At 52.0% G+C, this 26,822-nt stretch overlaps 11 protein-coding genes across 11 annotated transcripts; 6 read left to right on the top strand and 5 right to left on the bottom strand.

The window, feature by feature from the left end:
* Positions 1-487: 487 nt before the first annotated feature.
* On the bottom strand, positions 488-2,944 carry Z520_08059 (uncharacterized protein; the record flags this gene model as incomplete). Its single annotated transcript, XM_016778556.1, has 1 exon — positions 488-2,944. One exon carries the CDS (start codon positions 2,942-2,944, stop codon positions 488-490), a length of 2,457 nt encoding a protein of 818 aa, XP_016630404.1.
* Positions 2,945-3,739: 795 nt separating this feature from the next.
* On the top strand, positions 3,740-5,247 carry Z520_08058 (uncharacterized protein; the record flags this gene model as incomplete). Its single annotated transcript, XM_016778555.1, has 3 exons — positions 3,740-4,307; positions 4,360-5,153; positions 5,209-5,247. The coding sequence occupies 3 exons, from the start codon at positions 3,740-3,742 to the stop codon at positions 5,245-5,247; spliced, it is 1,401 nt and encodes a 466-aa protein (XP_016630403.1).
* Positions 5,248-5,697: 450 nt separating this feature from the next.
* On the bottom strand, positions 5,698-6,252 carry Z520_08057 (uncharacterized protein; the record flags this gene model as incomplete). The annotated part of the gene is made up of 2 exons (XM_016778554.1): positions 5,698-5,931; positions 6,058-6,252. The coding sequence occupies 2 exons, from the start codon at positions 6,250-6,252 to the stop codon at positions 5,698-5,700; spliced, it is 429 nt and encodes a 142-aa protein (XP_016630402.1).
* An 896-nt stretch (positions 6,253-7,148) lies between these two features.
* Positions 7,149-9,133, top strand: Z520_08056 (uncharacterized protein; the record flags this gene model as incomplete). The annotated part of the gene is made up of 3 exons (XM_016778553.1): positions 7,149-7,272; positions 7,318-7,394; positions 7,457-9,133. 3 exons carry the CDS (start codon positions 7,149-7,151, stop codon positions 9,131-9,133), a joined length of 1,878 nt encoding a protein of 625 aa, XP_016630401.1.
* Positions 9,134-9,813: 680 nt separating this feature from the next.
* On the top strand, positions 9,814-11,883 carry Z520_08055 (uncharacterized protein; the record flags this gene model as incomplete). Its single annotated transcript, XM_016778552.1, has 1 exon — positions 9,814-11,883. The coding sequence occupies one exon, from the start codon at positions 9,814-9,816 to the stop codon at positions 11,881-11,883; it is 2,070 nt and encodes a 689-aa protein (XP_016630400.1).
* Positions 11,884-13,078: 1,195 nt separating this feature from the next.
* On the top strand, positions 13,079-13,885 carry Z520_08054 (uncharacterized protein; the record flags this gene model as incomplete). The annotated part of the gene is made up of 1 exon (XM_016778551.1): positions 13,079-13,885. The coding sequence occupies one exon, from the start codon at positions 13,079-13,081 to the stop codon at positions 13,883-13,885; it is 807 nt and encodes a 268-aa protein (XP_016630399.1).
* Positions 13,886-13,999: 114 nt separating this feature from the next.
* On the bottom strand, positions 14,000-16,610 carry Z520_08053 (uncharacterized protein; the record flags this gene model as incomplete). Its single annotated transcript, XM_016778550.1, has 4 exons — positions 14,000-14,546; positions 14,628-15,118; positions 15,173-16,424; positions 16,528-16,610. 4 exons carry the CDS (start codon positions 16,608-16,610, stop codon positions 14,000-14,002), a joined length of 2,373 nt encoding a protein of 790 aa, XP_016630398.1.
* A 530-nt stretch (positions 16,611-17,140) lies between these two features.
* Z520_08052 (uncharacterized protein) lies at positions 17,141-18,338 on the bottom strand (the record flags this gene model as incomplete). Its single annotated transcript, XM_016778549.1, has 3 exons — positions 17,141-17,613; positions 17,663-18,112; positions 18,185-18,338. 3 exons carry the CDS (start codon positions 18,336-18,338, stop codon positions 17,141-17,143), a joined length of 1,077 nt encoding a protein of 358 aa, XP_016630397.1.
* A 553-nt stretch (positions 18,339-18,891) lies between these two features.
* On the top strand, positions 18,892-20,747 carry Z520_08051 (uncharacterized protein; the record flags this gene model as incomplete). Its single annotated transcript, XM_016778548.1, has 4 exons — positions 18,892-18,938; positions 19,043-19,554; positions 19,672-19,705; positions 19,763-20,747. The coding sequence occupies 4 exons, from the start codon at positions 18,892-18,894 to the stop codon at positions 20,745-20,747; spliced, it is 1,578 nt and encodes a 525-aa protein (XP_016630396.1).
* Positions 20,748-21,351: 604 nt separating this feature from the next.
* Z520_08050 (uncharacterized protein) lies at positions 21,352-22,596 on the top strand (the record flags this gene model as incomplete). The annotated part of the gene is made up of 1 exon (XM_016778547.1): positions 21,352-22,596. The coding sequence occupies one exon, from the start codon at positions 21,352-21,354 to the stop codon at positions 22,594-22,596; it is 1,245 nt and encodes a 414-aa protein (XP_016630395.1).
* Positions 22,597-23,342: 746 nt separating this feature from the next.
* On the bottom strand, positions 23,343-26,692 carry Z520_08049 (uncharacterized protein; the record flags this gene model as incomplete). The annotated part of the gene is made up of 3 exons (XM_016778546.1): positions 23,343-24,134; positions 24,216-24,445; positions 24,496-26,692. The coding sequence occupies 3 exons, from the start codon at positions 26,690-26,692 to the stop codon at positions 23,343-23,345; spliced, it is 3,219 nt and encodes a 1,072-aa protein (XP_016630394.1).
* Positions 26,693-26,822: the final 130 nt, after the last annotated feature.

Raw genomic sequence — 26,822 nt, 5'->3', positions numbered from 1 at the left:
GAGACTGAAGCACGGTGGACATCCCTCGACATGATGACATGATGATGCTGGAATTGAAAAAACGACTCCCTCCCGGGCACCGACAGATCTGTTCTGTTCTGTTGCCCCGTTTACAATTAATTGCACCAGGACTTGTTCCCCTTGGATACGAAAAACTACGATTTATAGATGTAATGTATATATAGTCTTATTAGTCTTTGCTGCAGGCATTGCCATTGCAACCCTCTCTACCTAAATCAGAGGGTCAAATATTTATCTGTCCGATTCCGAGTTTTAGAAATTCCCCCAATCCTTTGTGTCATTCGACGAGTCCATTGGGTTTATTCCTAGCTGAGAAAATCGGAACAAAAGGATACGAGGACTGCAACGTGAATTTCCTTCCTACACGTGCAAGCCCTGAACAAATCGATCCCAGTGTCTATCCAGGACCAACCTCGTATATAAAGCAAACTCAAAGCCAGACAGCTGTCCGATCCCAGCGGGACCTCTACTCCTCTTCGTCTCTACCAGCTCCGCCCCTCCCATTGAACCCCGGAAAGCACTTTACAAGCTCATCCGCCTCATCTGGCGTGACACTCTCCTCCAACATCTGTGTCGCCATGGCTACAGTCTCATCGCTCACGTATTTATCCACCACGAATCCCTCGGAGAAGGCCAGTCTGGTGAGCACCACTCGGTGTTTGTGCACCCCGCCATTAATCACCGAGAGCTTCTCTTGCAGGTTGATCGTCGAGCCGTGGAGTTGCAAAAGGTGATGGAGAAGACAGACGCCTTTATTGACAAGAGAGGCATGGAGAGTGTGGGTGGTCGGATGGAGAGAGTACATTGCTGAGACTTGGTCGTACAAGCTGCGGATGAGGCGCGCAATCGCATGCGTGTCGTTTGCAATGAGAAGACTGCCGTGATGAGAGGGATTATCATGCGGAGGTGGAGACGACGTTATGGCGATTTTAATGAGCAGGTCCATGGCCTCGAGTCGTAGTTGGCAGAGTTGCTGGTCCGTGTAGGGAGCAACACCTTCATCAACGTTGGGGGTTTCCCTGAGGAGAGAACAGATCCGGTTCATCATCCAATGTTCGACCTGTGATTGCTGATCGTCAACACAAATACTGCCGAATGTGGCAGGAAAGATGCTTGTGGCAAGTAAGCGAAGCATAAGTGTTATATCAGAGATTGGCTGCCAGGCGTTGAGCATCATCAGAATGAATTGGTGGTCCATGAGACGCCATAGAAGAGAGATGAGCTCTAGGTCGTCTGACACAGTATAGGCGACTGTAAGCATGAGCTCTAAGCAGCTCGTCCCATCAACCTCTAGGTTTATCACGGACTGAGGAGTCTGGCGGACCTTGCCATAGGTCGCATGATTCACTGGTGAGTGTTCAAAGCGTTTCTCGGCGTTGATCGTGATGGTGGATTTGAGGAGAGGGATAATGGCATTGATGATGCCAGAGTCGAGAACAAGCATATCGTGGTCGATGATATGGTTTGCTATCTCCCGCAGAGAGGCAATCGGCTTATAGTATTGTTCTTTCAATGACTTGCACCACAAATCTATCAAGAGCTGAAGGAGGTCGCCAGGGAGGCGGCTTCCTTTGAGCTGAGCAATGCTTTCCCATAAAAGCGCCGAGAATGTTTTGGACGGGTTTGAGGGAAAGGCAAACTTGGTCAAAGCTTCGAAAAGTGGCTGTTTCGAGTCTTTGATCCGATACTCCATGACGGACTGGAGGAACTTCAGATTGCGTTCAGCTTGCTTGTCCTTCCGCACGACTGAAATGACTTGCTCTATGGTCTGGATAGGTTGCGGCGGCGGCGGCATCTCGTCTTGACTTGTAGAACTAGTCGGACGTAAAACAAGGGGCTTCACAGGACTTGGCCCATCGGTCTTCCGTTTTCTCTTGCCCGCTGCGGTTGGTGTTGACGGTTTTGAACGTCTAGCAGATTTCGAAGGAGACATAAGCATAATATCGTCATCATTGAAGCCATCCCGAAGAGAGCTTGCAACGCCGCGTTTGGGAGTTGTTGTTAGGTCGGATTCCTTCTCCGTCTGTCTATCCTTCAAACGTTGCCTGAGGGACTTGGTCTCCTGAAGGCCTTGATTGTGCTCCTGCTGAAGAAATTGGTACCGAGTGGTAAGACTATGGTTCTTCTCAGACAAAGCATTGAGGGCAGCATTGTGTTTTGCGGATTCTTCCTCCATTGACTTTTTCAGAGCGCCGATTTGTCGGTCGTAGACTTTGCTTTCCTTCTCAAAATTCGCTCGAATGATGGAGATCTCCCCCTTTTGCATAGAGACCATCTCTCTGGCAGCTCGTAATTCCCGAGCGAGTTCTTCCCGTTCTCGGAGCAGTTCGTCGAGACCCTTGTGGGAAGCATCGTGAGCATCTTCCAGGACGGCTGTGCCGGTTTGTTGAAGCGGAGTGTCCAACGACATTTCGTCCAGCCCTGCTGCAGGCCCATGGTTGAAGCCGCCTGCCGGAGTTGCTTCGAACGAACCTCTCTGACGTCGATGATTCGACCCCTCGAGCGGTGGATGGGACACAGCACCATAGGCTTGACCGTACCGTTGCTGGCGGAATTGTTCTCTCTGAACAGCTTCGCCAAGCCGAATTCGACGTATAGGATAAGAATCTTGATCGTCAATTGGGGTGGGCACACCCTCTTCTCCAACCAGCTCAAAGCTATCATCGTCCTCCGTCAGATATCTCTGAATGGCTGGGTGCGCAGGCTGGGGTCGAGCATTGAACGGTGCCTGAGGCACAAATTTCGACTGCGGCAAAGTTGTTGAGGGGTGCGCAGGTACCGGGGCAGTTTTGGAGGCCTGCGCTTTCTGGGTTGATAGAATGGCATGGTGTTCTAGTTGCTGTAGAGCGGACTCTGATAGATTGTCGAAGTCATCGTCGTCGAAGAGATCGGTCTCGTCTTCGTTGTCGTCCATGCCACTCATGTTTGACCTCCATTGAAGACCGCAATGGACACAGAAAGTGGCACAAACTGCATATGTTCACGTGTCGAGGCTCTCTTTCAAATGCCCTGAAGTTGTGTGAAGGCACACTGTTGACCAAAAACGCGCATTCGACACGATAATAGCGAGGGGTGGTTCCCAGTAGTGGGTTTCGGCGACAGCGAACGTGTGAAGTTGTGAAGGCACTGAAGGGCGCATTAGTGGTGGGGAACGGGCCATTGACAAACGCCCGGAACAACTGCAGCTCCGAGCATCATTATTTCTCGTAGCGATGCCTAGACTCCCTCGTACTGCGTAAAAAGGGTCTTCCGGGCAGTGGCTCCCGTGGGCCAGTGGGCCAGTGGGCGCAGTGGAGGCTTCGCTGTATGACGCAAATCAACTCCGAGTAATAAGCTGGCACGCCTGGCTCCCCTGCACAACCACTCAAGTTACATTTTGTGGTTCGACCTGCCATCAACTTGGTTAATTTGAGGCATCTTCCATTCAACTGTCCTCCAGTACCATCTGTCACTCACCATCGGCGCATCTTCTGCTCATCTATTTCGGCAGGGTCGCCAGCCCATGTACAAAAGAGACTGCGATTAACGTCAAGACATCCACCAGCCATTCGTGTCGCTCCTGAAAGCCAGTCTCAGGCAGCCAGCCCCAAAGCACGTGTCAAGCGAGGCATCCCCTCTCCTTCCCAGTCTGCGAGATCCATCCTCAATCGGCGCGCACCCCCGAGGCAGAAGGCACAATATTCTTCCTGCGGCTCTTCCAAGCCGTGCCCAAGAAGCCATGCCTCGGCAAAAAGGCGTCAAGTTCCAGCATCGGTCGAACAGTAATGGCAATGGCAATGGCAACGGCGACGGTCATGGAAATGGAAACCATCACCGTCGACAAAGCTCTTCTGCCGCCAGCGACACGGCTTCCGAGCCCCCGAGCCCTCAGAAAGATTCACACGATAGCAACACCAATGGAAATATTGTGAAAGGAGAAAAGCCAAGTCAAGTGTCCGAGTACGAGAAAAAGAAGCAGACTTTCATCACCCGGACGATATGGACACTGGCGATGATAGGTGGTTTCTTTGGTGCAATGTTTGCAGGGCATGTCTATGTCCTCATGGTCATTACCGCCGTTCAGATCATCTCATTCAAAGAGGTGATCGCAATTGCTCAAGTGCCCACCAAGCAGAAGAACCTTCCGCTGACAACCTCGCTGAACTGGTACTTCTTGGCTATCACCATGTACTTCCTGTATGGCGAAAGCGTCATTTACTACTTCAAGCATATCCTACTGGTGGATAAAGTCTTGCTACCCTTTGCGACCCATCACAGGTTTATCAGCTTCATGATGTATATATTCGGTACGTTTGCAGACTGTCACGGTCACATGGTTCAATGCTCACTCTATGATAGGATTCATGTCCTTCGTTGCCTCGTTGCGGAAAAACTATTACCGGTTCCAGTTCGCCCAGTTCGCCTGGACTCATATGGCACTCTATCTGATTGTCGTCCAAGCACATTTCATGATGAATAACGTCTTTGAAGGCATGATCTGGTTCTTCCTCCCGGCCTCGCTGGTCATCACCAACGATATCTTTGCGTACATCTGCGGCATCACTTTTGGCCGTACCCAGCTTATCAGCCTCTCGCCCAAGAAAACTGTCGAGGGTTTCGTTGGGGCTTGGATCTGCACCATTTTCTTCGGGTTTGCGCTCACCAACATATTGATGCGCTACAAGTACTTCATTTGCCCCGTCAATGATCTGGGCGCAAACATTTTTACCGGCCTACAATGCGACCCCAATCCCGTTTTCAAGGCTTACCCGTACAATATTAAAGCCTGGACCGGCTTGGACTATACATTCTGGATCGCCCCTATGCAGTTCCATATTCTTGTCTTTGCATCGTTCGCTTCGCTGATTGCTCCTTTTGGAGGATTCTTCGCATCGGGACTGAAACGAACGCTCAAGATCAAGGACTTTGGTGACAGCATCCCGGGCCACGGAGGTATGACTGATCGCATGGACTGTCAGTTCATCATGGGTCTGTTTGCGTACATGTATTACCAGAGCTTTATTGCTGTGTACAAAACTTCGGTGGGCGGAGTCCTCGAAACGGCCATTATGGGCCTGACTCCGGAAGAGCAGATCGAACTAGTGAAGAGACTGGGGTGGTATTTACAAGGACAAGGCATCATTTCGGACAAGGTATGTTTATTTTTGTATAATCTTGTGGCTTGCTTGACTGACACATTCTTACTAGATCGGGCAATGTCTGGAACATGCTTTGCCAAAGAGATGAAATTGACTGGAGGGACAAGATATGGTCTCTTTTCGCTTCTTTACATTGTGGACCCTTAAAGTTGCCGAGAGCATCGCAAGCCCCTTGTTTCTGGACGAGCATAGCGATGGAGTCCTGGCTTTGGTGTGTGTGTGGAAAATGATGGGTTCTCAAAATTCTTGGTCTGATTGTCTCCGTCCTTTGATGGCAGACCATGATGGCTTTTGGTCTGCGCTTCGATGGCAAACCAGAAAAAACTTATTTTATTTCTTTCGCTGGCTGATTGAACATCGAATTGGGAGAAGCGGCCAAGGTCTGCATGGGACCAAGTCTGGACCTGGACGTAAAATGGTGAAATGCCGTGAATGTGTGTCGACGTTTCGGTATTCATGAGGCATCAGTAATGTGATGGTCACGATGCATATGTCATAGAGAAACAAGCAACATAGCACGTCAAAAAGCCAATTCACTTCAGCCTTGACCTCTGCCTCCTCCACCTCGCCCCCGGCCGTGTCCTCTTCCACCTCCCCTTCCTTGTCCACCGCCCCCTCGTCCGCGATCCCCTCCTCCCCTTCCACCGGCACCATGGCCCGCTTGCCCGCCCCCACGCCCCCCGCGCTGTCCGCTACCTTGCTGGTGTTGTTGTTGCTGTTGTTGATCTCTTGCGAGGTCGATGACTTCTTCAGGGACCCGGAGGTATTTGATCTAGGTGGCATGGTCAGTCAACAAATCATATAAGCTCTGAGAATCTCTTGATCATCAAGGGGAGCTGGAGCACCGCTCACAAGGACACATTGCAAGAATCGCATAGTCTGGGAGTTAGAAACGCACATTATTTCCTCTCACGTAACATTCTGGCAGCCTCCAGAATCTGTCTCCCTCCGGACTCGTCTGCACGACTTCTTTGAGTGTCAGGTTCATCCACGTGTCGCAGTTTACTAGATGACCATTGAGGGTTTCGCCGTTCTTCAGTTCGACTAACATGGGATGGCCTTGTGCTGCCGTCAGGAGGCCTAGGGGGAGCATTGTCGTTGCGTTTCCCGCCGGTTTGGGTACGGTAGTGTTGATTCCAACTTCTGTTTAGTTGTCTTACGATGGAGTGCTTCGAGATACTAGATTTAGGGCGCAAAAGGTGGCAGCAGAGGCCGTTTGGGTGTGAACGGGTGATCAAAACAGGTGATTATTTTGATACTCACACAAGCATCATGGAGCCTCATTGGCAGAAGTTGAGGGACTCGGAAGCTGGCTTGGTTTCTTGGCGTTTTGACTTACATAAGCATAACGTCACGTGCTGCGTGTGGACTGTTCAAGGCGCAACTGTTCAGGTCAACGAAAAGGTCATCCATCGTATCTGGGAAAAGTCAAGACCACAGGCCGATGACCTTATTACTGGTGACCAGTGAACCGCCGGTAGCATGGTCCATATCGCACCCCTTATTTGAGGTCATTTCCCCGCCAGATCACACTCTCGGAGCCGGAGGGTCGACGCGGCCGAGCAATCGTCGGGGCTGTGCATCTCGCCTCCGTTCCCGAGGAGAGGAAACCAAACCTCAAAAAGCCCAAGCGGGCTTCTGGCGCCATCCTCTCTCTTCCAGTCTCTCTTCAGGCCCAACTTCAGGCTCAGGCCCCAGCCAAAAAAACGACGGATTCCCATTCCCATCCTGCCATCCACACCCATCCTCCGCTCTTTTCCTCTTCGATTCTTAATCCTCATCCGCCATACTCTTCAGGCCATCAGAACATGGAGTTGTGAGGCAAAAAGTGAGCGGTTTGCTCCCATTCCTCCTGGGGGAATGCCATACAAATCTGAACAATATCATTGTATCATTGTATCATTGGATCCTTGGTGTTTTCTTTCCCCGGCATAGTCCCACTCATTCGATCGAATTGTCTGTTCCTTTGTTCCATTACTGGGCGCAAAAATGAAGTCCTCATTTACTCGCGCGGCCACTTTGTTTACTGCGCTGGCGTCGGCATCTCTACTTCCTTCTTCCTCGTCTTCTGATGCAGTCGCCAAAGACATCACGACTGTTGCTGGTACAACAGGTGCATAGTGAACATTGCCCTCGCATTCCTTCTGTAGCTGACCAGCCATAGATCCTAATCACCTATCGATACATTTCCATGCTCCCTGTGAGGAATGTTTTGACGACACAAAGGATGGGGTGGTACGTTGTCCGACTCGGTCATGTCTTTGATTGTTGTGTCGTTGACCCTGTTGTCCTCGCAGGAGCTCACCCTTGAGATCGACTCTGCCGAAGAGGAGTGCACTAACACCCCTCCGCGTCTGAATGGACTTCCTCTCATTCCATCGACAGTTGGTAATGACGTTGCCAACGGTCAGATTTCCTTTATGTCAAAGTCTTCGGGTGGCTCAGCCGAGCGCGAGGTCAATGCTTCTTGGGAGTCGACCTGTCTGAAGGGCGAAGCTTCCATAATCTCCGTTCGGTTCGAGGGTATCGTCGGAAATGATCCCTTCAAAGATACTTCTGGGTTCACCACCTCGTTCAAGCAAAAAGGTCAACCCACAGTCCTACGTCTTCAAGACAAACCTGTCGCCCAAATTTCACAAAGTCTCTGTGACGGGTGGCTCCTATCCGAGGATCAAAAGCTTTCTATCACCCCCAACACCTCCATTCCCACCTCTTCCGTTGAAGCTTTATTACAAGCCGAGCATTCTCAGCTCGAAGAACTGATGAACGAGATGGGCGCTCTCCACGAAAAGATACGCACTACAGAGGCGAAGATTATCTCTCTCCTCAAACAAGAGTTCAAAGCTTGCTCAAGCATGAAATGCTTGTGGGATACCGCCATGAGTGAAGTTCCCGCCATTGCGAAGCTCATCAGCTCTCACTTTTCCCATCACAAGAATCGACATGGTGGTTGCAAAGATGGCGATGCACAATCACCATGTTCCGCAGAAGTTCAGGACAGCTTTGTTGTCGACAGCAGTTTACAACAAGATGGTCCGGAGGAAGGGACTATTGGACCTGATCGCGTGGAATTGCCCACAGTACCAGTAACCACCCGTACGCCACCTCATGAAGTACAAGCAACTCCCGTTCCAAGCGCAGAAGAAGACGTTCGACCTCACTTTCCATTCACGGGAGGAGACCATCCTCCGTCTCGACCGCCTCATGGTCCGCCTCCAGGATTTCGTCCACCAGCGGGACATCATGGTCCGCCTGTCGATTCCGGCCCGCATAGCCACCCTCATGGGCCACCACCGAATTTCGCACCCATCGCCCATCAAGAACGGCGCGTTTTAGAATACCGCCTAGGGCTGGCAATCCTTCTTCTCGTTCTACTTGTCATACTGTCCGGCCTAGTCATCCGCGCAATAGTCCTGTTCAGAGATCCTCGACGAAGGGCAGAGCGCGCAGCCCGTTGGGAAGAGCGTCGAACTAAGAGGCTTTACCGCAAAGCCGCCTGCAAGCATAAATGGAGAACCTGGTGGAGAGGTTTCCGAAACCAAGGCACCAATGACTACGAGGAGAAGCGAGAAATGATCCTTGAACAAGAAGGCCTTGAAGAAGAGGACAACGGATTACAAAAGGAAATCCGTACGCTTCAAAATGCCTCCGATTTCGTGAGAGATCTAGTGCAGGCTGAAGAAGGCCGAGCGAGGCCGGGGTACCGCGGGCATTGTGACCGGGAAGGATTCGAACCCGCGGAGCTCGATGCTGGCGTCGGGAGCAGTGGGATTTCTGATATCGCCCCATCATACGTGACACCTCCACCTCGATATGAAGAAGAGCTTGAAGGAGAAATAATCATCGTCGAAGACTTCCGATATACACCCAGCAACACGGATTCCACTCCGGCGAGCAGCATCATTGACTGCAGCCCGAGGCTGAGTTTGGAGACCGGCAGGTCGACCATTGTCACCAAAGATACGAGCGAATAGCAGCTAGCGGAGCCTTCCTTGGGAAAAGTCTCTTCCCAAGGGATCTTGGCCATGCTCCCTGCATCTGGTACATTTGCAGCTGATGAGGATTGAAGAACTTCATTTTGTGGCGTTGAATTTGGAAAATCTGTAAACTAGACCCGGTGAGTTCGGCGTTGTCACATCCGAGAAATTTATTGGATTTTTCAAATCTGTGGCCAGCTTATAATTCAGAGGACATGATCGTCCCTTGTGGGTGAAGCTGAGTCCTGTTCATGTATGTACTTGGACTATCCTGTTGCCGGGTGGCGAGGTCTCCGAAAACGGACGGAGTATGGATGTATGTAGGCACGGAAGAAGATGAAAGAATCCCTATCTTTCAAAGCATTTTTGAACATCTTCAACCTTTTTCTCTTGTTCATGTATGGAACACACGTCGCTGAGGGCTCGGGCCATGAGTGAATGCGAATAGGTCATCACCACATCGAGTCTGGCATGGTGCACCAGCTTCTACGATTGTGCTGCACGACTGGCAGTACTAGTACCATTCGTGTAGCGGCACTAGACCTAAACAGGATAGCTAGTGTTATTAAAGCGGCACCATCCTCAAGAATTGTATCTTGCGCCACCATCTCCAGGATGAAGTGACTTCTATCCTTCGCAGACACGCTACATTTTCCGAGGCCAGCAATGAATAGCCCATGCACAGATCCTTGATCCAACATGGACTGAAGCAAAGCTTTTGCACCGTTGCCGCTCCCCGCGGTCGCTCCCTTTGCTCCTCAACCACCCGGCTCAGCCATTCTACCCGGCAACTCAATGGAGGTGCAGGCTACTCGAACCAGAGAAGAGGGCCTGAGAAACCCGAAGAGCTCTCCTTGACGAACCTGAAATTGCTTGAGAGTGCAAAGTTTCAAGGATTTCCCCATCTCGAGCACGCCGGGGGACGGCAGAAGGAGAAGGATGATGATCATGGCGTCGTCTGCAGTCGAAGCTCATCAGCGGGTACGGCATCGGAGGCCGATTTTTGCCAGAGAATAGAAAATGCTGGAGTGCAGCAAAATGCACATCACAAGTCAGACAAGCCTTTAGATCGAGGGAACAACCCTACGAGCTCGTCGGAATATTCGAACGAAGAAGAGCCCGGCGATCGAATCGAGCTTGTGCCCAGCGTATCCCCCGGACCCCGAGCAGCCTCGAATTTTCTCGGAGGCAATACCTTGAGAACGCAGAATGGTCAAGAGAAGACAGCAGTCACCGAAAGACCGTATATGAGGAGGCTCCGCAAACCAAAGCGCTTTCGAGAACTCTTATTAGAGGCGAGAAGATCGGGCGCGGACAGCACAACAAGCGTCGACTTGAACAGCGGCAAGCCCAAGAAGACAGTGATCAGAAGCGGCTTAACAACAGCAGTCCTCGAAGCAGAACTGCGGTGGATTGCGAGAAACACACCCCACCCGCGAGCCGTGCGCAACATATTGAGAGTCTTGCTTGAGGAGCGGAAAATCAAGCCGACGCTGGATCACTACGAAGCGCTTATCCTGGGACAGTGTTTCCCGGAGTATGGCTCCATTGAGAACGTCAAGCTGGTTCTGCAAGAAATGGAGAGAGAAAGTGTCCCGCTAGAAGTTCCCATTCTCCTCGCAGCGTTGACAGTTCTCGCCGTACACCCCGACACATATCTCCGCGCATCCCTCGTTTCACGCCTCGCTAAACAACAACTCCCCATCCCTGACACCCACGCTCACCTAAACATCCTCTCCTTAATACGGGAGGGAGAATTAGAACTCGCAACTGTCGAACTCGAAAAGCTTACTCAGAAATCATCGTTCGTGGGGGGAGGAAGGGACAGCACGTCCGTCCCGAAATGGCTGTGGACTATCTACATCCACGCGATCTGCGATCTGCGGCATGACTTCGACGCTCTTCTACAGCTTCTGTACAGGCTCTCTGACTCGGGTTTCCTCTTCCCGAGGCCGACGTTACTACACTTGCTCCTCAAAGCGAGTGAACACGGCGACCCGCACATTACGAAATTTATCTGGTATGGATATGTGACGGGAATGCATATCATTCCTAACGAAGACATGTGCATGTCGGTCTTGCGACTCGCCGCTCGGGAGAAAGATGTGAAGCTGGCCGAATCGGTTGCCGTGGTGCTGGAGAGTGTAGCGGGGAACAAGTCTACAGATCCGCCGAGCTTGGTCGATCAAAGACCCATGTCGCGGCAGGAGGTGGCCAACTTGACGTTCGATTCGCCTGAGCTTCTTGGACATGAGCCGGAGGCTGAACATCATCGTCAGTATTCAACTTGTGTTGGTAAGGACAGTGACAGTGACGGCGACGGCGACAGCGATATCCAAGTCTCCATGAGCATTGCCGACCCAACATCAGGTTTTTCCGAACCTGCACAACCTCCTCTCCGACAGACTCATACTGACCTGGCAATCGCTTTCTCAACACCACCTGCCCTGCCCAAACCCTCCGACCTACCTCCCCGACCACGCCCTCTCCCTGCCGAAGCACTGTCCCTTCTTGCTGAGCTGGGAATTACCGGTTTCGAGCCCACCACAGACGCCGACACCAGCAGCAAACGTTTCCGCTTCCGCAGTGGCAAACTCGTGGAATCCGGCGGGCGAACCGGCCGGAGGAGAAGGAGGCCAGTCAGTGGTATCTTGTACCCGTTGTTTAGGGAGGAGGCTGGGCTTTCTGGCGCGAGATTTGATCCGCGGCTGGCATTGATGCAAGGATGGGACTGGAGAAAGAAATAATGTACCATTAGGTGTTTGGGTCTCTATATACCTACTCAGGTAGGTACTTTTGATGTCTCTCTAGTTATTACTGCCCAGGTGGTCATCGGTGGACACCCCTCTTTTATCAAAACTCGAACCCAGACGTGTCATGCATGTTGCTTAACCGTTCCAGCTAGGTAGCTACCCCCTGTCCACCAGGCCTTCTATCTATCCTTCTTTAACAAGTATTAATCACGAGCGAGTTTGCGCCCCTAACCCGGACCCGAAAAACGTCCCACCGGGAAATGTAGGTACTAAATACCTAGTAATTATTAACCCCCATTGATCCCAATCCGCACAGCCTCCTTCCTTTGCCTGCTGCCAGTTGTGCTTTGTTTCGTCCGTACATCGGTCGGTCCGTAGGTAATTACCAATTGAACCCCACAAGTCACCCCTTCCAACAGCCCCCGGTGATGTGCTAGGTAGGTAGAAGGCTACCGGTAGAAGCGCCCCAGTGCGCAGTGTAAGCGGAGAAGGGAAATCCGAGGATCCCGATCACATGAAGGTGCATGACGGCCGGTCCGGTGTTAAGGGCAGCTTGCATTGTGCGCCTACAGACCTACGGAGCACGAGGTACGTTATGTCCATTGGTTCTTGCAGAACCTTGGGTTTTGGGGTTTTGGGGTTCGGGTGTGACCCGCCAATGAGCCCGGACCCTCATTTCTCCCCCGCTAAACCTCGCCTCGTATCGCCAGGGTCATGATTTGAACGAGCACGTTGGACGATTCTACCTTACATAGGAATTCATGAGAGAACGGTGAAACATTATTAATACCTAGGTGTAGAACGAGTTTTCTGCTGCTCCGTACCTATGTTGTTGTTGGGCTTCTTCTGGGATGCTTTTCGTCACGCTCGAGTCCTCCCCCACCCACCCTATCGAGATCTCTCCGCTCAGTCGGGCTAAAAATGTCCCGTACCAAGGCCAGGGAGTTTCTGGTCTTCAATGCGGTGCGACGTGGGTTGTGTGTAGATATACCGCTTGGACGGACAAAGCAGTATCTAAGTCCGACGGGTTGGATCATAGGAGGGCTATAAGAAGTTGGCCGAAGTATTCATCTGTATCAATTCCACCTTCTTCTCGTCCAGTTCGTGCCTAGAGAAACTTCACCTGTGGACCGTTGGCAAAGGCAACTTACATAGAGCCAACATCGCTATCGGAAACCTTGCTGCAAATATGCCTGCCAAATACCTTTCAAAACTGCAAGGAAAATCCGTCCTCCTTGTAGGCGGCACCTCCGGGATAGGATATGGCATCGCCGAAGGCTGTCTGGAGTTCGGGGCCAAGGTCGTCATCGCCTCGCGCTCCGCAGACAAAGTCGCCTCGGCCGTGGAGAGCCTCAAGGCCTCGTACCCGGAGCACGCGGCAAACATCCGCGGGCACACGGTGAACTTGAACCCCGGCGAGACCGACGTCGAGAAGCAACTCGTCGCCCTCTTCGACTTCGCCACGGACAACGGCGCGACCAAGCTCGACCACGTCGTCGAAACCGCAGGCGATCTCTCTCTGGCTGGGCAAATGGGCCTCGACACCATCACACCCGAATTGTTGGCCAAGGCTGGCTCGGTACGTCTGGTTGGCGTCATCATGCTCGCCAAGGTCGCATCCAGGTATCTGAACAAGGCATCCACGAGCACCTTCACCATGACCAGCGGTGTCCTCTTATACAGGCCACGTCCAGGACTCAGCCCATTCATCGGCGCCGGTGGGAACAAAGAAGCCTTTGCACGCGGATTGGCTATCGATCTGGCGCCTGTTCGCGTCAATGTCGTGGCACCCGGTGCGATTGAGACCGAATTGCTGTATTCCAGCGTCCCACAGGGGATGAAGAGGGAGGATGTTATGGAGCTGTACAAGAAGCACAGTTTGTTGGGCAAAGTTGGGACTGTCGAGGACGTGGCCGAGTGTTATTTGAGCCTGATGAAGAACGGATTCCAGACTGGGACGGTAGTGCAGTGTGAAGGCGGGTACCTTTTGATTTAGAAGGATCACCGAGAGAGGGAAGGGCAGAGTATGGATGCGAGGGGAGCCAATGAGTTCGTCGAAACTCATTAGTCCGGAGAAATGCCACCAGTTGCTTGTATATCCGAAGTCATATCACAGCATCAAGCCCCAATCCCAGTCCTGCACACCGGTTCCAATCTGTGTGCCATCATTACTCGCAAAGCCTCCTGGCGGGCCGGCTTCACCAGCGCTGCCCAGACGACCCATCCCAGCCATAGCCGCATGACTAAGACGGTCGCAGTAGATGTCGTATCCATCGATGGCAGTGTCGATTTCGGTCATCCAGGGGTTCATGCCTGTGTCAGTAGAATCTGGGTAGGAGAAGGAGAAGGGCGCACTGCTGTAGCTAGAATCGGTGTTGGGAAAGGCGGTCCAAGAATTGGCTGTCTCTTGCTGGGTCTGCGTGTGAGACTGCGGGCGTGATTGTTGTGACTGTGTCCGAGGTTTGTAGTCGAGGGCCTCTCCACAAAGTCGGTGGATGATATCTCGACACTTCGGAGCGCTTGGATTGAGATCATTCATTGCGTTGATTATGCTCAGGGCCGTCAGGATTTGATTCCTCCACGAGCTAGCGTTTAAGTGACCGGGGTTGCGCCGTAGACAGTGTATCGGTATCAAAGCTGCCTGTAGAAGGAAATATCTGCAAGAGACAGGAAGATCAACAAAATAAATCTACGGAAAGACGTGGCGGTTGCAAAAAGGGAAAGATTGCGTTACTTACAGGACGTACCAAGCCGCGAGCCTGGTGTGAGTTGCAGAAGACCAAAACTCGAAAATGGCCAAAATACATTCCTCGGCAGCCTTGAAGCACCGATTGGTTGCAATTGTCTCCGCAGGCGCATTTTCCGCCGGTGATATAGGGGCTGATGTTGCGCTGTCCAGGCCGTCCTGTGCCCATCGAATTAGGAATGGACGGTACATAATGATACGCATGATTCGAAAGCGCCATCGGCTGATAGCATGGCCAAGTAGATACTGGTTAGGAAGCGGTAAGTTGTCATCGCCGAAATAGGGTGGAAGACTACTGAGCCAGCCTTCTATTAGCTCGTCGTCGAGGGAGAGCAGCTCTGCAGCAGAGGGGATGGGATTGGAGATGAGGCGGTTGTAGATTCTGATGGTATGGAGATGGTAGGATGACTGAGTTCGGACGTATGTGTAGATTGTAGGCTCATTAACCTCGGGAGGGTATGATGTAGAGTCCATGTGAAGGTCCTGGGTGTGGTCCGCGTCAGTATAGAAGAGATGTGGGATCCTGGCAACAAGTACCTTCTCGTGGATATTCAGCGGAAACGGGATATCGACTCCTACCTGAGGCCAATTTAAAGGCCTGCCGTAGGTCACGGTTGCGCCCACATCCAGCACACAGAGCGACCACCATACCCTCCTCCGTATTTCCTTTTTGAATGGCGCAGTCTGCCATCCACGAAACTCCTTGTGGAGACCCAGCGATATTGCGAGCCGTAGCGCAATTCCTCCGTAGTTGTAGCCACTATTTGGTCTGTTTCTCTTTTGCAGGTAGTTTGCAGCCATTGCAAACGCCTGGACGAGACTAAGACTTCCAGTCTCTAGAGAGTTGATCGACAAATTCGCTTTCACACCATTGAAAAGAGTGACGTGGGTATCATCGGAGCAGGTACTCGATACAAAGGAGCCGAGAGCCGCAACGAGGTTAGCAAGAGTGTGCCATGTGCTGCCGGTAGTGCGGCTGTTGAGCTTCGCATACTGTTCGCGAAAGGTATTCTCGTGGAGGATCGGGAAGGTCGGGTGGTAGAGAGCAAAGTAGGCATCGATGAGGGTGTCGACTACCGCTCGAGTGAACAGAGGCTGTGCTCGGAGCCATGGAGCAGAGGTTGCCGGATATTCATTTGAGCGATGGTTAAAGAGTTGCTCTAAACTTTCACGTCGTTCGCTTTTGGGATCTGCCTTGTTGTCGGTGTCTGTGCCCATCCATATGAGCCGCAGGAGTGCTGAGCCTGAGACTGATCCGAGGAAGCCGGCATTTGAATCATCAGCAGTCAATGTGGCCATTCCGTCCGTGATTTTTGGCACCTCGGCGTCGATGTCACCACCGAAAGCTGAAGGCCCGGCACCGGGATTCGTAATGTTCCAAGGAGATTCCCGCTCATCCCATTCGAAATCGTCGTCAGCTGCCGGGGGATTTTCCAATGGAAAAGGGGTGTCGTCAGCCACATCGGTCTTTGAATCGATAGGAGACTCAAGATGGCTGAGGTTGACCTTCTGATCCGGCTCAGCACCAGTTGTGGAGAAGGATTGGGTACGCTCTTGTTGGCGCTGTGCAGAACCTTGTGCTGGTAAAGGGGTTGAGGTAGCTCGCGGAAAGCCTGATGCGGCCGCCTGCGAAGAGTTTTCGGTCGTCGACTGGGCTGCAGCCTTGGGTGGGACATCAAGCTTGTTGGTGATGCCATGAACAAGCATTTGCGACAGTTCAGCTTCGGTAAAGAAAGTCTTCAACAAGGCTTCCGCTTTCTCCAGCCGCTCTTCAACCTCTGTCAAGTGCCTGTGGATGCATTAGCCGCCAAAAACCCATGCAGGGCGCGGCGTGAAGGATGATCAGACTGACTTCCTCGTTAAAGATGATCTGCTGTGCTTGTCATACAAACAATGTCGATTGTAGCGCTGGCAGACTGAACACACTGGCATCCGGCCGTCGCAACGTCCTTTGCGACGACGGCATTCGCGGCATGATTGGCCAGCGTTTGCGCCAGCGCGGTCAGTCCTTAGAGGTTCCGACATAATGCTCGACCACGACTTGAGCGTTCAGCATTCGGCTTCGTCGGTCAAGGATAGAGAGAAAGGGTAGATAGGATATGAAACGCTGTCTCGTGCCGTGCCCCGCCATGATGTTTCGGTTAGCTAAGCGTTTGGACATTTTCCAGTTTGAAAGCGGCCGCGGGTCCGGAACTGTTTAGGGCAGCCCTATCGGCTATCCAGGAGTGCCAGACTGCCAGAGTAACGTCCTCCGCGACACATCACTAACCAGCCGCCGTCGCAAGTTGGACGCGGTCTCTAAAAGCAGCACCCGTGCTTCGTAGGGGCTGATATGGATCAAGTCCGTGAGTTCGATTGGTCTGTCAAGTCTCGAAAATGCCCGCAGTCGAAAAGCAGCAAAATCAGCCCGATTTGGCGAAGGGAGGCTCAGCCTCGTCAAAATCTATGTATTGTCCTATGTATATATAATTGTGCTGGTCTGCGCATGTGTCAGCTCCGACATGTTCAAGAACTTACCCGTAGGACGACTTTGCCAAAGTGGGCCCCTCTGTATAGGTACTGAAAAGCTTCTTTGGCTTCGTCGAAGGGGAAGATTTTGTCGACCACAGGCCTAATCTTCTTTGCCTCATAGAAGCGCATCATTTCTTCAAATCTGTCTCTGGGCCCATTGAGAATTCCTTTCAGCGTAACATTGCGCCGCAGCGCCAGGACATTGGCATTGGTGCGATCGACAGGTTCGTCTTGCTTCCCGCTTAGATAACCGATGCAATTGATAAGACCCCCGAATGAAACACAGTCGAATGATTTCCTCAGAGTCTGTGCTCCTCCGGTCTCAAATATGAGGTCGGCGCCTTCGCCCTCGGTCAATTCCATGACGGTGTTCTGCCAGTCAGGATTCTTGCGGTAGTTGATACTGAACGTCGCTCCCAACGCCTCGGCACGAGCAAGTTTGGCATCGGAAGAGGAGGTTATAATTGCTTGAAGGATGGTCAGAGCCCGCAAAAGATGGTTGCGAAAGCCACTCACTCTTCGCACCAGCTGCATGCGCAATTTGTAGGCCACTTATGGAAACGCCGCCGGTTCCTTGTAGCAGGACAGTCTCTCCTTGCCCACCTGGATGGTTGACGGGTCTCATCCCGTTGATAGCCATCCATGCTGTAACTGCTGCAATAGGCAGAGTGGATGCTTCCTCGTCAGTGAGATAATCAGGCGCTTTGACCAGTCCAGTCACTGGAAAGACTCTATATTGCTGAAGTACACCATCAAGCGGCAAGCCGAGACCAAAGGCCATGTCTTTCTCTTTGATCTGGCCAGTAAGGTGGGTCTGGTTGAAAATGGAAAGAACACGGTCTCCAACATTCCAACCACCATGTCTGGAGTGCCCGACTTCAACAACAATGCCGCACATATCTGAGCAGGGTACCACATTCGGGCTTGCGCCAATGGCTTTGTGGTGGTTATATAGGCCCATAGCAACTAGACAATGAATAGACCATGAGATTAGCAAATGCCTGTCCATCAAAAGTCAGATAGCCTGGAACAACGCACCTTCGGTATCTCGATAATTCAGAGACACTGCACGGACTTCAACGAGCACTTCATTCTCGCCTGGAATGGGAACTGGACAAGTGGATTTGGACAGCTTGTCCAGGCCGTCCTGAGCGGTCTCCCATCTAGCCATCTGTCGTGAACCGGCCGCCATGCTTCCCTTCACACGCGGACAGATCTTCAGCGCACACTAGAAGAGCACTAGAAGAGATAGTTGATATTTCTAGAGACGTCGGGGTCTAACTCAATTTGCGGAGAGGAATGTTAGCTCATCTTCAAGTGTTCCTAGATGCTCCTGACATTAGCTCGTGGAAGAACTCCTGGGTACTCTATCCCAAGTGGTGAAATTTGTGGGGAGATCTCCCGGCAGGATTGTCATCGCTTATGTCCGCTGTCCGAGTGGAGGAATCTCACACGGCTGAGAGGGCCTTCAGAGGACAAAGGAAGCTCCAAGATCTTTGGACAAGGGACTGCCCCTGGATCCGTCCTGTGAAGGGTGCGTAGTGCAGCTGGTTTGGCGTCAATCTGCTTTCTCCTCCACCGGAGGCCCGTACGGTGGCACAAGGCGTCCATAGCAAACTGCGGTTCACTGCCAGCGTTTAGCCGCAGCATCTTCCATTCGTGCCATTGCAACTCCGCGACTTGTGTCTTGTGTAAGATCCCAACCACCTATTCTTTGGATAGCTCAGTTGGTATCCTCTTTCACCATGGCGGCCCAAGGCAATATGCACAATCTAACAACTCTTATCAAGAGGTGAGTGGCTTTTGTCGTGCCCCAGCTTGGTTTCGTTCCAGAGCAGCTGGCGGTCCTTCAGAGTGTCAATGGGATATAGCGTGCTAACTGCGTTGACTGCTCAGACTGGAAGCTGCCACTTCACGACTTGAAGACATTGCAACCGCCATCGATGGTCCAGGAGCTACTGCAGCAAATGGAGTTGTTCCTGCTCTCTCACCGTCGTCCGCTGCTGGCACCCCTGAGCAGGTAGCGGCCCCTCCAGAACCTTTACCAAAGTCGGTAGACGCCTTCAATCAGATAATCGAGGAAGACGTTGTGGCTTTTGTCAAGGCTAGCGAGAAGATTGGTGGTCTTGTGGAGGAACAAGCAAAGGCTGTCAAGGCGGCATTCGAAGCTGAACGGACATATCTGCATGTCGCCGCAAAGGCAAAGAAGCCTGATCCGCAACCTCCTGAGTTGATGACTGAACTCCACCGGCATACTTCCACTGTCGACGAAATCCGAGAAGCTAACCGACCGTCTCCTTTGTTCACCCACCTGAGTGCCGTTTCAGAAGGTATCGTGGCCTTGGGCTGGATTGTGGAGAAGAGACCAGGTGATTTTGTGACGGATACTCTCGGAGGAGCTCAGTATTGTAAGTGTCTTCCTGCCGCGAAGCTGTCTCTGATAGCCAGCACATTTTGGGGACGGAAACTTCCAGAATGACACTGGTTTCACCTTGTGGACGACAACACTGACTAAGATCCTATAGATGGAAACAAGATTCTGAAAGAGTACAAGGACAAGTAGGTGGCTTAGGTTCATTCTGCCCTGCACAAGAGTCGCTGACAAAAGGCCGACAGGGACAAGTCACACGTCGAATATATCCAGGCTTACTACAAGGTCTTTCGCTCCCTTGCCGCATACGTGAAAGAGCACTTCCCCACTGGTCTCACGTGGAACACCAAGGACGGCATTGATGCTCTCGAAGCTCTGAAGCAAATACAGTCTGGCACAGCAACTCCAAAAGCACCAATGGCTGCTGCTGGAGGTCCTCCGCCTCCTCCGCCGCCGCCACCTCTCCCGAAATTCGACGATGATGGTCCACCAGCTCCGCCACTACCACCACCAGGAGCCGCTGCGCAAGGCGGAGACATGTCGGCGGTCTTCGACCAGATCAATCAAGGTTCTTCTGTCACTGCAGGACTGAGAAAGGTCGACAAATCAGAAATGACTCATAAAAACCCGTCACTACGAGGCAGCTCTACTGTGCCGCATCGATCCGAATCCCAGACGTCAGTTACGGGACGTGGCAAGTCTCCAGTTCCCAACAAGAAACCTGACAGCATGAGGTCTAAGAAGCCAGGCCGGAAGGAGCTGGATGGGAACAAGTGGATTGTCGAGAACTTCGAAAACACTCAGAATGAGGTCATTGAGATTGCGGCCGAACTCAATCACAGCATCCTGATTTCCAAGTGCAACAAATGTGTCCTGAAGGTCACCGGCAAGGCCAATGCGATTTCTATCGACAACTGCACAAGTCTCTCAATACTGGTAGACTCGTTAGTCTCCAGCCTCGACGTGATCAAAGCCCCCAAGATCCAGATCCAGGTTGATGGAGTGGTCCCGACTATTCTCCTCGACCAGGTGGACGGTGCTCAGATCTATCTGTCAAACCAAAGCCTGGGGACGGAGATTTTCACCAGCAAATGCAGCGCCATCAATGTTGTGTTGCCTCCCAAGGATGAATCAGAAGACGACAGCAAGGAATTGCCGTTCCCCGAGCAGATACGCAGTGTGATCAAGAACGGGAGCCTTGTCAGCGAGATTGTGGAACATGCAGGTTAAGAGGGGTTGGCAGCATTCTTCTTCGAGCGTGTATCATTAGCGATGGGGTTCCAGGCTGGATCAAATGGATCAAATGGTCTCTTGCAGCTGGGCAGATAGTTCATTTGCATCGACGCTACTTTAGAAGAGGATGTGGGTAGGATTCTCAAAACATGACTGTTCGGCAGGCCTTGAGGGAATGTTTTGAACATTTCGATGATGTCTCGGTGAGATAGATATCGAACTATGGCATTCAACTTGACGTAAATGGCCCCTTTCTTCACACCATACCATTTCTATTGACGAATGCAAACACCCGAATACCAGAAAAAGTGACTTCCGAATGCCGCCATCCGCAATACTGAAAATTCCTATGTTTCAATAAAGGTGGCATCTTGTTTCCAGTTCTGTATTGTTCGGTTTTCCTTCAAAGTCACATCTCCTCGATCCCATACATAAAGTGTGCCTCACAAAAGATCTCCGCGAATCTATCCCCCGTTCGGCCAATCCCTGCCAGAACCGCAAGGACACGAGCGAAAGTCTTTGTCAGAGCTGTCTGTTTAATATTTTCCGCCCTGTCGAGCTGAGAATCATCAAGGGGCGACCGCAGGACGGGAAAGGAAGGATGAAGAAGAAGATGATGATCTCAACACGAATCCTGATCATCTCGGACACGCACGCCCATCTGGCCCTACCACCGGCAGACGACTCGGGATCTCCAGTGGCAGTAGTAGTACCCTTCCACCAGCCGCTCCCTTCAGCCGACGTGCTCATCCACTGCGGCGACCTGACCATGAACGGCGCGCTGTCGCAGCACGAAGCCGCCTTGTCACTCCTGACCTCCGCCAAAGCCGAGCTCAAGATCGTGATCCCCGGAAACCACGACATCACCCTGGACAGGGAGTACTACGCGCGCTTCCCTCGCTTGCATGCCACCTACGACCGCTACTCTGGTGACACCCTGGACCAGATCCGCGAGCTCTACACGGGTCCGAGAGCCAGGGATGCCGGGATAAGGTACCTCGAGGAAGGCGTCGCGGGGTTCACGTTGAGGAACGGCGCGAGGTTGAACGTCTATGCGAGCGCGTGGACGCCCGAGTTCTTTAATTGGGCGTTTGGCTACGCGCGGGATGTTGACAGATTTAATCCCCAGCTAGGAGGTGGAGGCGGTGGCAGCGGGCCAGCACCAGCACCAGCATTTCCTGTGCCTGAGCACGGCGAGATCGATATCATGATCACGCACGGTCCGCCCAGGGAGTTGTTGGACAGAGTCTGGCGAGGGGTGGGAAAGGAAGGGGAAGAAGACGTGGGTTGTGACCACCTTCGCAAGGCGGTCGAGCGGTGTCGGCCCCGTGTCCACTGCTTCGGACATATTCACGAGGCTTGGGGCGCGGTGTGGAAGAGGTGGGACGTCAGACCGCCCGAGGCAGAGGGAGGGGATATTACAGCGGGAGACGTACAGAGTTTATACGGAGAGCAGAGACAGCGCCAACAACCCCCAGCGCACCTGCAACCAGAAACCTCGTCAGTCGCAAAAGACCCAGACCCAGAACCAGAACCAAACCCTCCCTACCACCCCATCCACAACCCAAACAGCTACTACATGTACACACCCAAAACCCCGTCCACGCCGACGACCACAAACCAGCACCACCGAGGCCAGGCCGGTGAAACGCTCCTCCAACCCTCCGCCTACGAGGAGCAAGTGCGGCAGATGTGCGCGGGCCCAGTCGACGCGCGCGGGTTGGAATTTGGGACCGAGACGCTGTTTGTGAATGCGAGCATTATGAATCTCAGGTACAGGCCGGTGAATGCGCCGTGGGTGGTGGATGTTATGTTGCCTGAGGCGGAGACGGGGGACTCGGAGTAATGATCTAAGGGGGGATGAGCATGAAGGGGGTGATTAGGAAAAAAAAGGAGGGAATAGGAGAGAAGGAGATATATAAGGTGTACAACGGCGTATAGGTCAGGGGCAGCACGATAGAAGCGTACTATATACTAACGACTACTTCTCAAAGAAGGATATACATGTACAAGATCCATTGCACAGGGGCAGCCGGGATGGTAAGCAATATAACACCTCTAGTTCGACTTTTGATAGAAGGAGGGCGTCCACCGATGACCGCGAAGGACTCTATTCTGTTGCTACAAAAGCCTGTCCGGCATCGTTTAATTCTCCAACGTTCGTATTCGAGTGCGCTCTTCCTAGCTCATCTAGACTTCCAACAGCTCATGCTTTTAATCTCACCAACTCTGCTCTCATGCTGGGCCTTGGGAGCTCATTCAACTCTGCTGCTGCTGATCCCTCCCTGCTCTGTTGGTGTCCGGGCCAAATAGAATGCCCAAGAAGTGTCTCCGGAAGACCATGCTTTTTTGGTATCATGATCTAATTCAAGCAAATAAAATAGACAATTTTCTCATCCTTCTCTGCCAGCATCCTTCCCCCACTGTGGCACTACCTCCATGACCAGCACTTCAGACCTTGTAAAACACCCAACCGCTCGCAAAATCATCTGTGTCTGACCTTTCCATGGCAAAATGTTCGACCGAAGATTCTGCAGCAGGTGGCGGTTCTGCGGTGCGTATCGCGAATTCTGTACGCAACTGTTCTTCAATTCATAATTCATCATCCTGGTCCAGATCGGCCGGCTTGATCAATCCACCGACCTTGAGTGCTCGCTCTCTTTCCGCGTCCGCCAAAATCTTCTTTTCTTGTTCGCGTTCTTCTGCGTACAATTCCGCATTGTCGCCAGCAAATTCTTTGAGCGAGATCAAAAAGTCGCGCACATGAGTCTTGAATTTCGTGGCGTCTTCGTTGAGAGTGAAGAGGCCATTGACGAAATGCTGGACTTGGATCTCCTTAAGATTGGGGAATGCGCGCTGCAACAGATTGGAGGTGAATTCGCTGACGAACTGCTTGTTGGAAGTCCCGGGAGCGGCCTGGTCGGGTTGATACAGCGGCTGCGAAATCTTGTTGGTCTCAACAAGCTGGAACATCCGGGCCAGCAACATGCATTGGGATTTGAAGCCAGCCTTGTGGTCCGAATCGGTGAGGACGAAGAATACATCCTGCAGGATCGAGATGTAGAATTGTTGGAAGAAAATGCCCGAAGTCTGGGGATCGGTCTCTGCCATGTTGTTGATCAGCTCCAGACACATGGACAAGCCTGTATTCTCGACCTCGCGGTTGTCATGTTTGCTCGCCCACATGCAAGAGTCAATGACAAACTTGAACTGTCGGCCGTCCAGTTTTAGCAATGCTGGGAAGCAGAACAGGTTAATAGCCTGAAGTAGCTTGAAAAACTCGACTCGGAACTCGGGGTATTCATGGAAGTCCTTGTTGATCATCTCCAGCGTACATTCGAAGATGCTGTCCATGATTGGGCCAATCTTGTCATCCATAAGGTTCTGTAGCAAGTCAGTCAAAGGTCGAGGAGCAAGCGTCACGTCTCTGACCATAAGCCGAGATCTCTTTGGGGTCCAACGTACATGTAGCTTGTGGATAATCGTGGTGGTTACGCTGAGGACTTCTGCGTCCCTGGCGTCTGGAACGTTGCGCTGGTAGTCGAGCAAGATGGCGTCGAGCAGTGGTGGTACCATGCTATCATTGACCATTTGCAGGTCGTCCGCCTTTTGTACATAGATATCGACGAGCTTCAAGATCTCTTTCTTGATGGTGCGCAGGCCTCGAACTTTGGGGGTTTTTGTCTGGACATTGCCTACGGCCCACGTTAGAATCAAGCAGAAAACAAATCTTCAGTGGACTTACCTCCGGAAGCGACAGCATCGGAAATCAGCTGGCTTGAAGCCCGGTACATATTGAGCATATCATGATAGATGCGGCCGATCTGGGAATAAAAGTAACTGCCGATTGACGAGCACGCTGCAACATTGGTCTTCATGATGTTTCCCACCACTTTGATAATCTCCGGGTCATGTAGTATTGCTGGGTTGGCATTCGCTTGCTGAATGACGTTGTCCCAGGCCTGATTTGGATAAGACATGAGGTCGCTGATCAGTCGGTCTTGAACGCTCTTTTGGCCTTGGGCAGAAATCATGTAGCCACAAGCCTCGTAAAAGGTGTGGACTTGTTGGGGGGTCAAATCACAGGTGATCCTGCGCATATTACGCACAATCTCATCAATGAAAGGTTCGGTTTCGCCGGGCTGGAGAGCAACGAAATGGCGCTTGCACTTGTTGGCAATCTTAATGAACGTGTCGCACGCCATATCTTGCACTCCTTCGTGGGTCTCATGCATGAATTCAAACAGCTTATTGACGACCGTCTTCAAGAACTTCCAGTGCGCTTTCAAGAAGCGTGGATACTGACCCACAATATACATGATGTTGCTGGCCACCACAGCTTTGTTGTCTTTGCCGCGCTTCATCTCAGTCAAACCAAGCAAGTCCTTGATGACCGTCACCAAGAAACGCTTCTCTGTCTCTTCGGACATGGCGCCTGATATTGAGCCGATGGCCCAGCAGAGCGTATTGCAGTTGTTCCACGACCACTCGGAGCCGTCGACTTGTCGTTGAAGCTTGTCAGACATGATTTGTTCGGTGTCGACAACATCCAAGTGCGTCAAATAAACCAGGCATTCGCGGGTGGTCTTGTAGAGTTGAATCGTGTCGCTCTCCTTGACGAATTCCCGCACAATTTCCCCCTCGTCATTTTCCACAATGAGAACTTCCTCTGGCCGGACCATCTTCTCCACCATGACTTGTCTCAGACTTGACAATACTTGAGCGTATTTGTGCTTGCGGAGAGGATAATTGGCCAAAGTGCTAGGATGAGGCGCACCGCCGTTAGCGAGCCCGCTGACGCCCATGTTGACCAAAGGATTGAGTTCGGTGATTGGGAGCTGTTGCATTTCTTCATACAGCTCTTGGACCAATTTGTTCCAGTACTCCAGACAAATCTTGAAGATTTCCCTGTCATCGATCAGACTGATCTTAATGAGGTAGAAATGGCCGTGTAGGAGATAGTCGGAGTTCGGTAGTCTTTCAATGGTCTGAAGATGTGCAGAAAAGTAGTTGGTGAGAAATATTGCGAGGTTGAGGATGTATTCTTGTTCTGAAGACCGGGCTTTAGCATACGCCTCTCGAAAATCAGTGTCGAGGGAGAGAGTTCTTGCAACGACAGTCAAGGTTTCGGTGAACATCTGGACGAGCTTGTCGTCGTACTGATAGTTCTGTCCCAATTGCAAGCCTCCAATTTCCGTCAAGCACTTAAGGGTGATGTTGCGGAATTGATCGACTTCAAGGAACCTGGTGACAAGGGTGTCGATGAGCTTTGTCTCGAAGATGAACCCAAGGGGAATCCAATTCAGAAAGCGGAGCAATGTCTCGAGAGTCGCCTTGACGAGGCTTACGGAGTCGGCATTTGTAAGGACGTCATCGCATAGTCGAAAGATGGACGAGAACTCGGCGCACATGGTAGTTTTCAAGTTCTTCGCCTTTGTGGAGGTCATCTGATCCTGGGAGAAGTCGAACACCTCTTCAGATAGCAGTCGCAGGATGGTCATGTTGTTCTCGCACACAGAGACGCCGGTGTGGCAGGCGGAGATGATCTCGTTGATGAACGTGGGCCAATTGTGTGGCCATTCTTGCTTGAGAATGGTGACCAGCGTCAAGTCCAGCTTGTTGAGAAAGAGCTTGTTCGCCTTGAGAGATTCCTCAGTGTCGGAAGCCTGCAGGATCTGATTGACCACGAAATTGCGGATGCCCAAACATTGGTCTCGCGGCAGAACCTTCCATCGGGTGTTGACCACATCATCCAGCACCTGCAATCCCAGATATTTGGTGGGCACGTAGGTAGCCTCTTGCAGTATCCTGTCCACCATCAACCAGGCATCGGGATTTGACTTGAACTCGTTGAGCTTCTGTTGGGCCTGTTTCTGGACATCGCCATGACCCTCTTGAAAAGCTTTGACGGTCGCGTCAAGCTCGGCGACAGTGACCGACATGGTGGGAGAAGGACGTAGGAGGAAGAGCGCTCAGCGAGCGAGGCGAAGCACGAGTGTTGCGCCAGTAAGTGGCGGGGAGTGAGGATTGAGGCTCGATCGATATGTCGGTATGGATAACGACCCGAGGGTG

The sequence above is a fragment of the Fonsecaea multimorphosa genome (genome assembly GCF_000836435.1).
Source record: "Fonsecaea multimorphosa CBS 102226 unplaced genomic scaffold supercont1.17, whole genome shotgun sequence".
NCBI classification, from domain to species: domain Eukaryota; kingdom Fungi; phylum Ascomycota; class Eurotiomycetes; order Chaetothyriales; family Herpotrichiellaceae; genus Fonsecaea; species Fonsecaea multimorphosa.
This window is presented reverse-complemented; position numbering and strand designations above follow the sequence as displayed.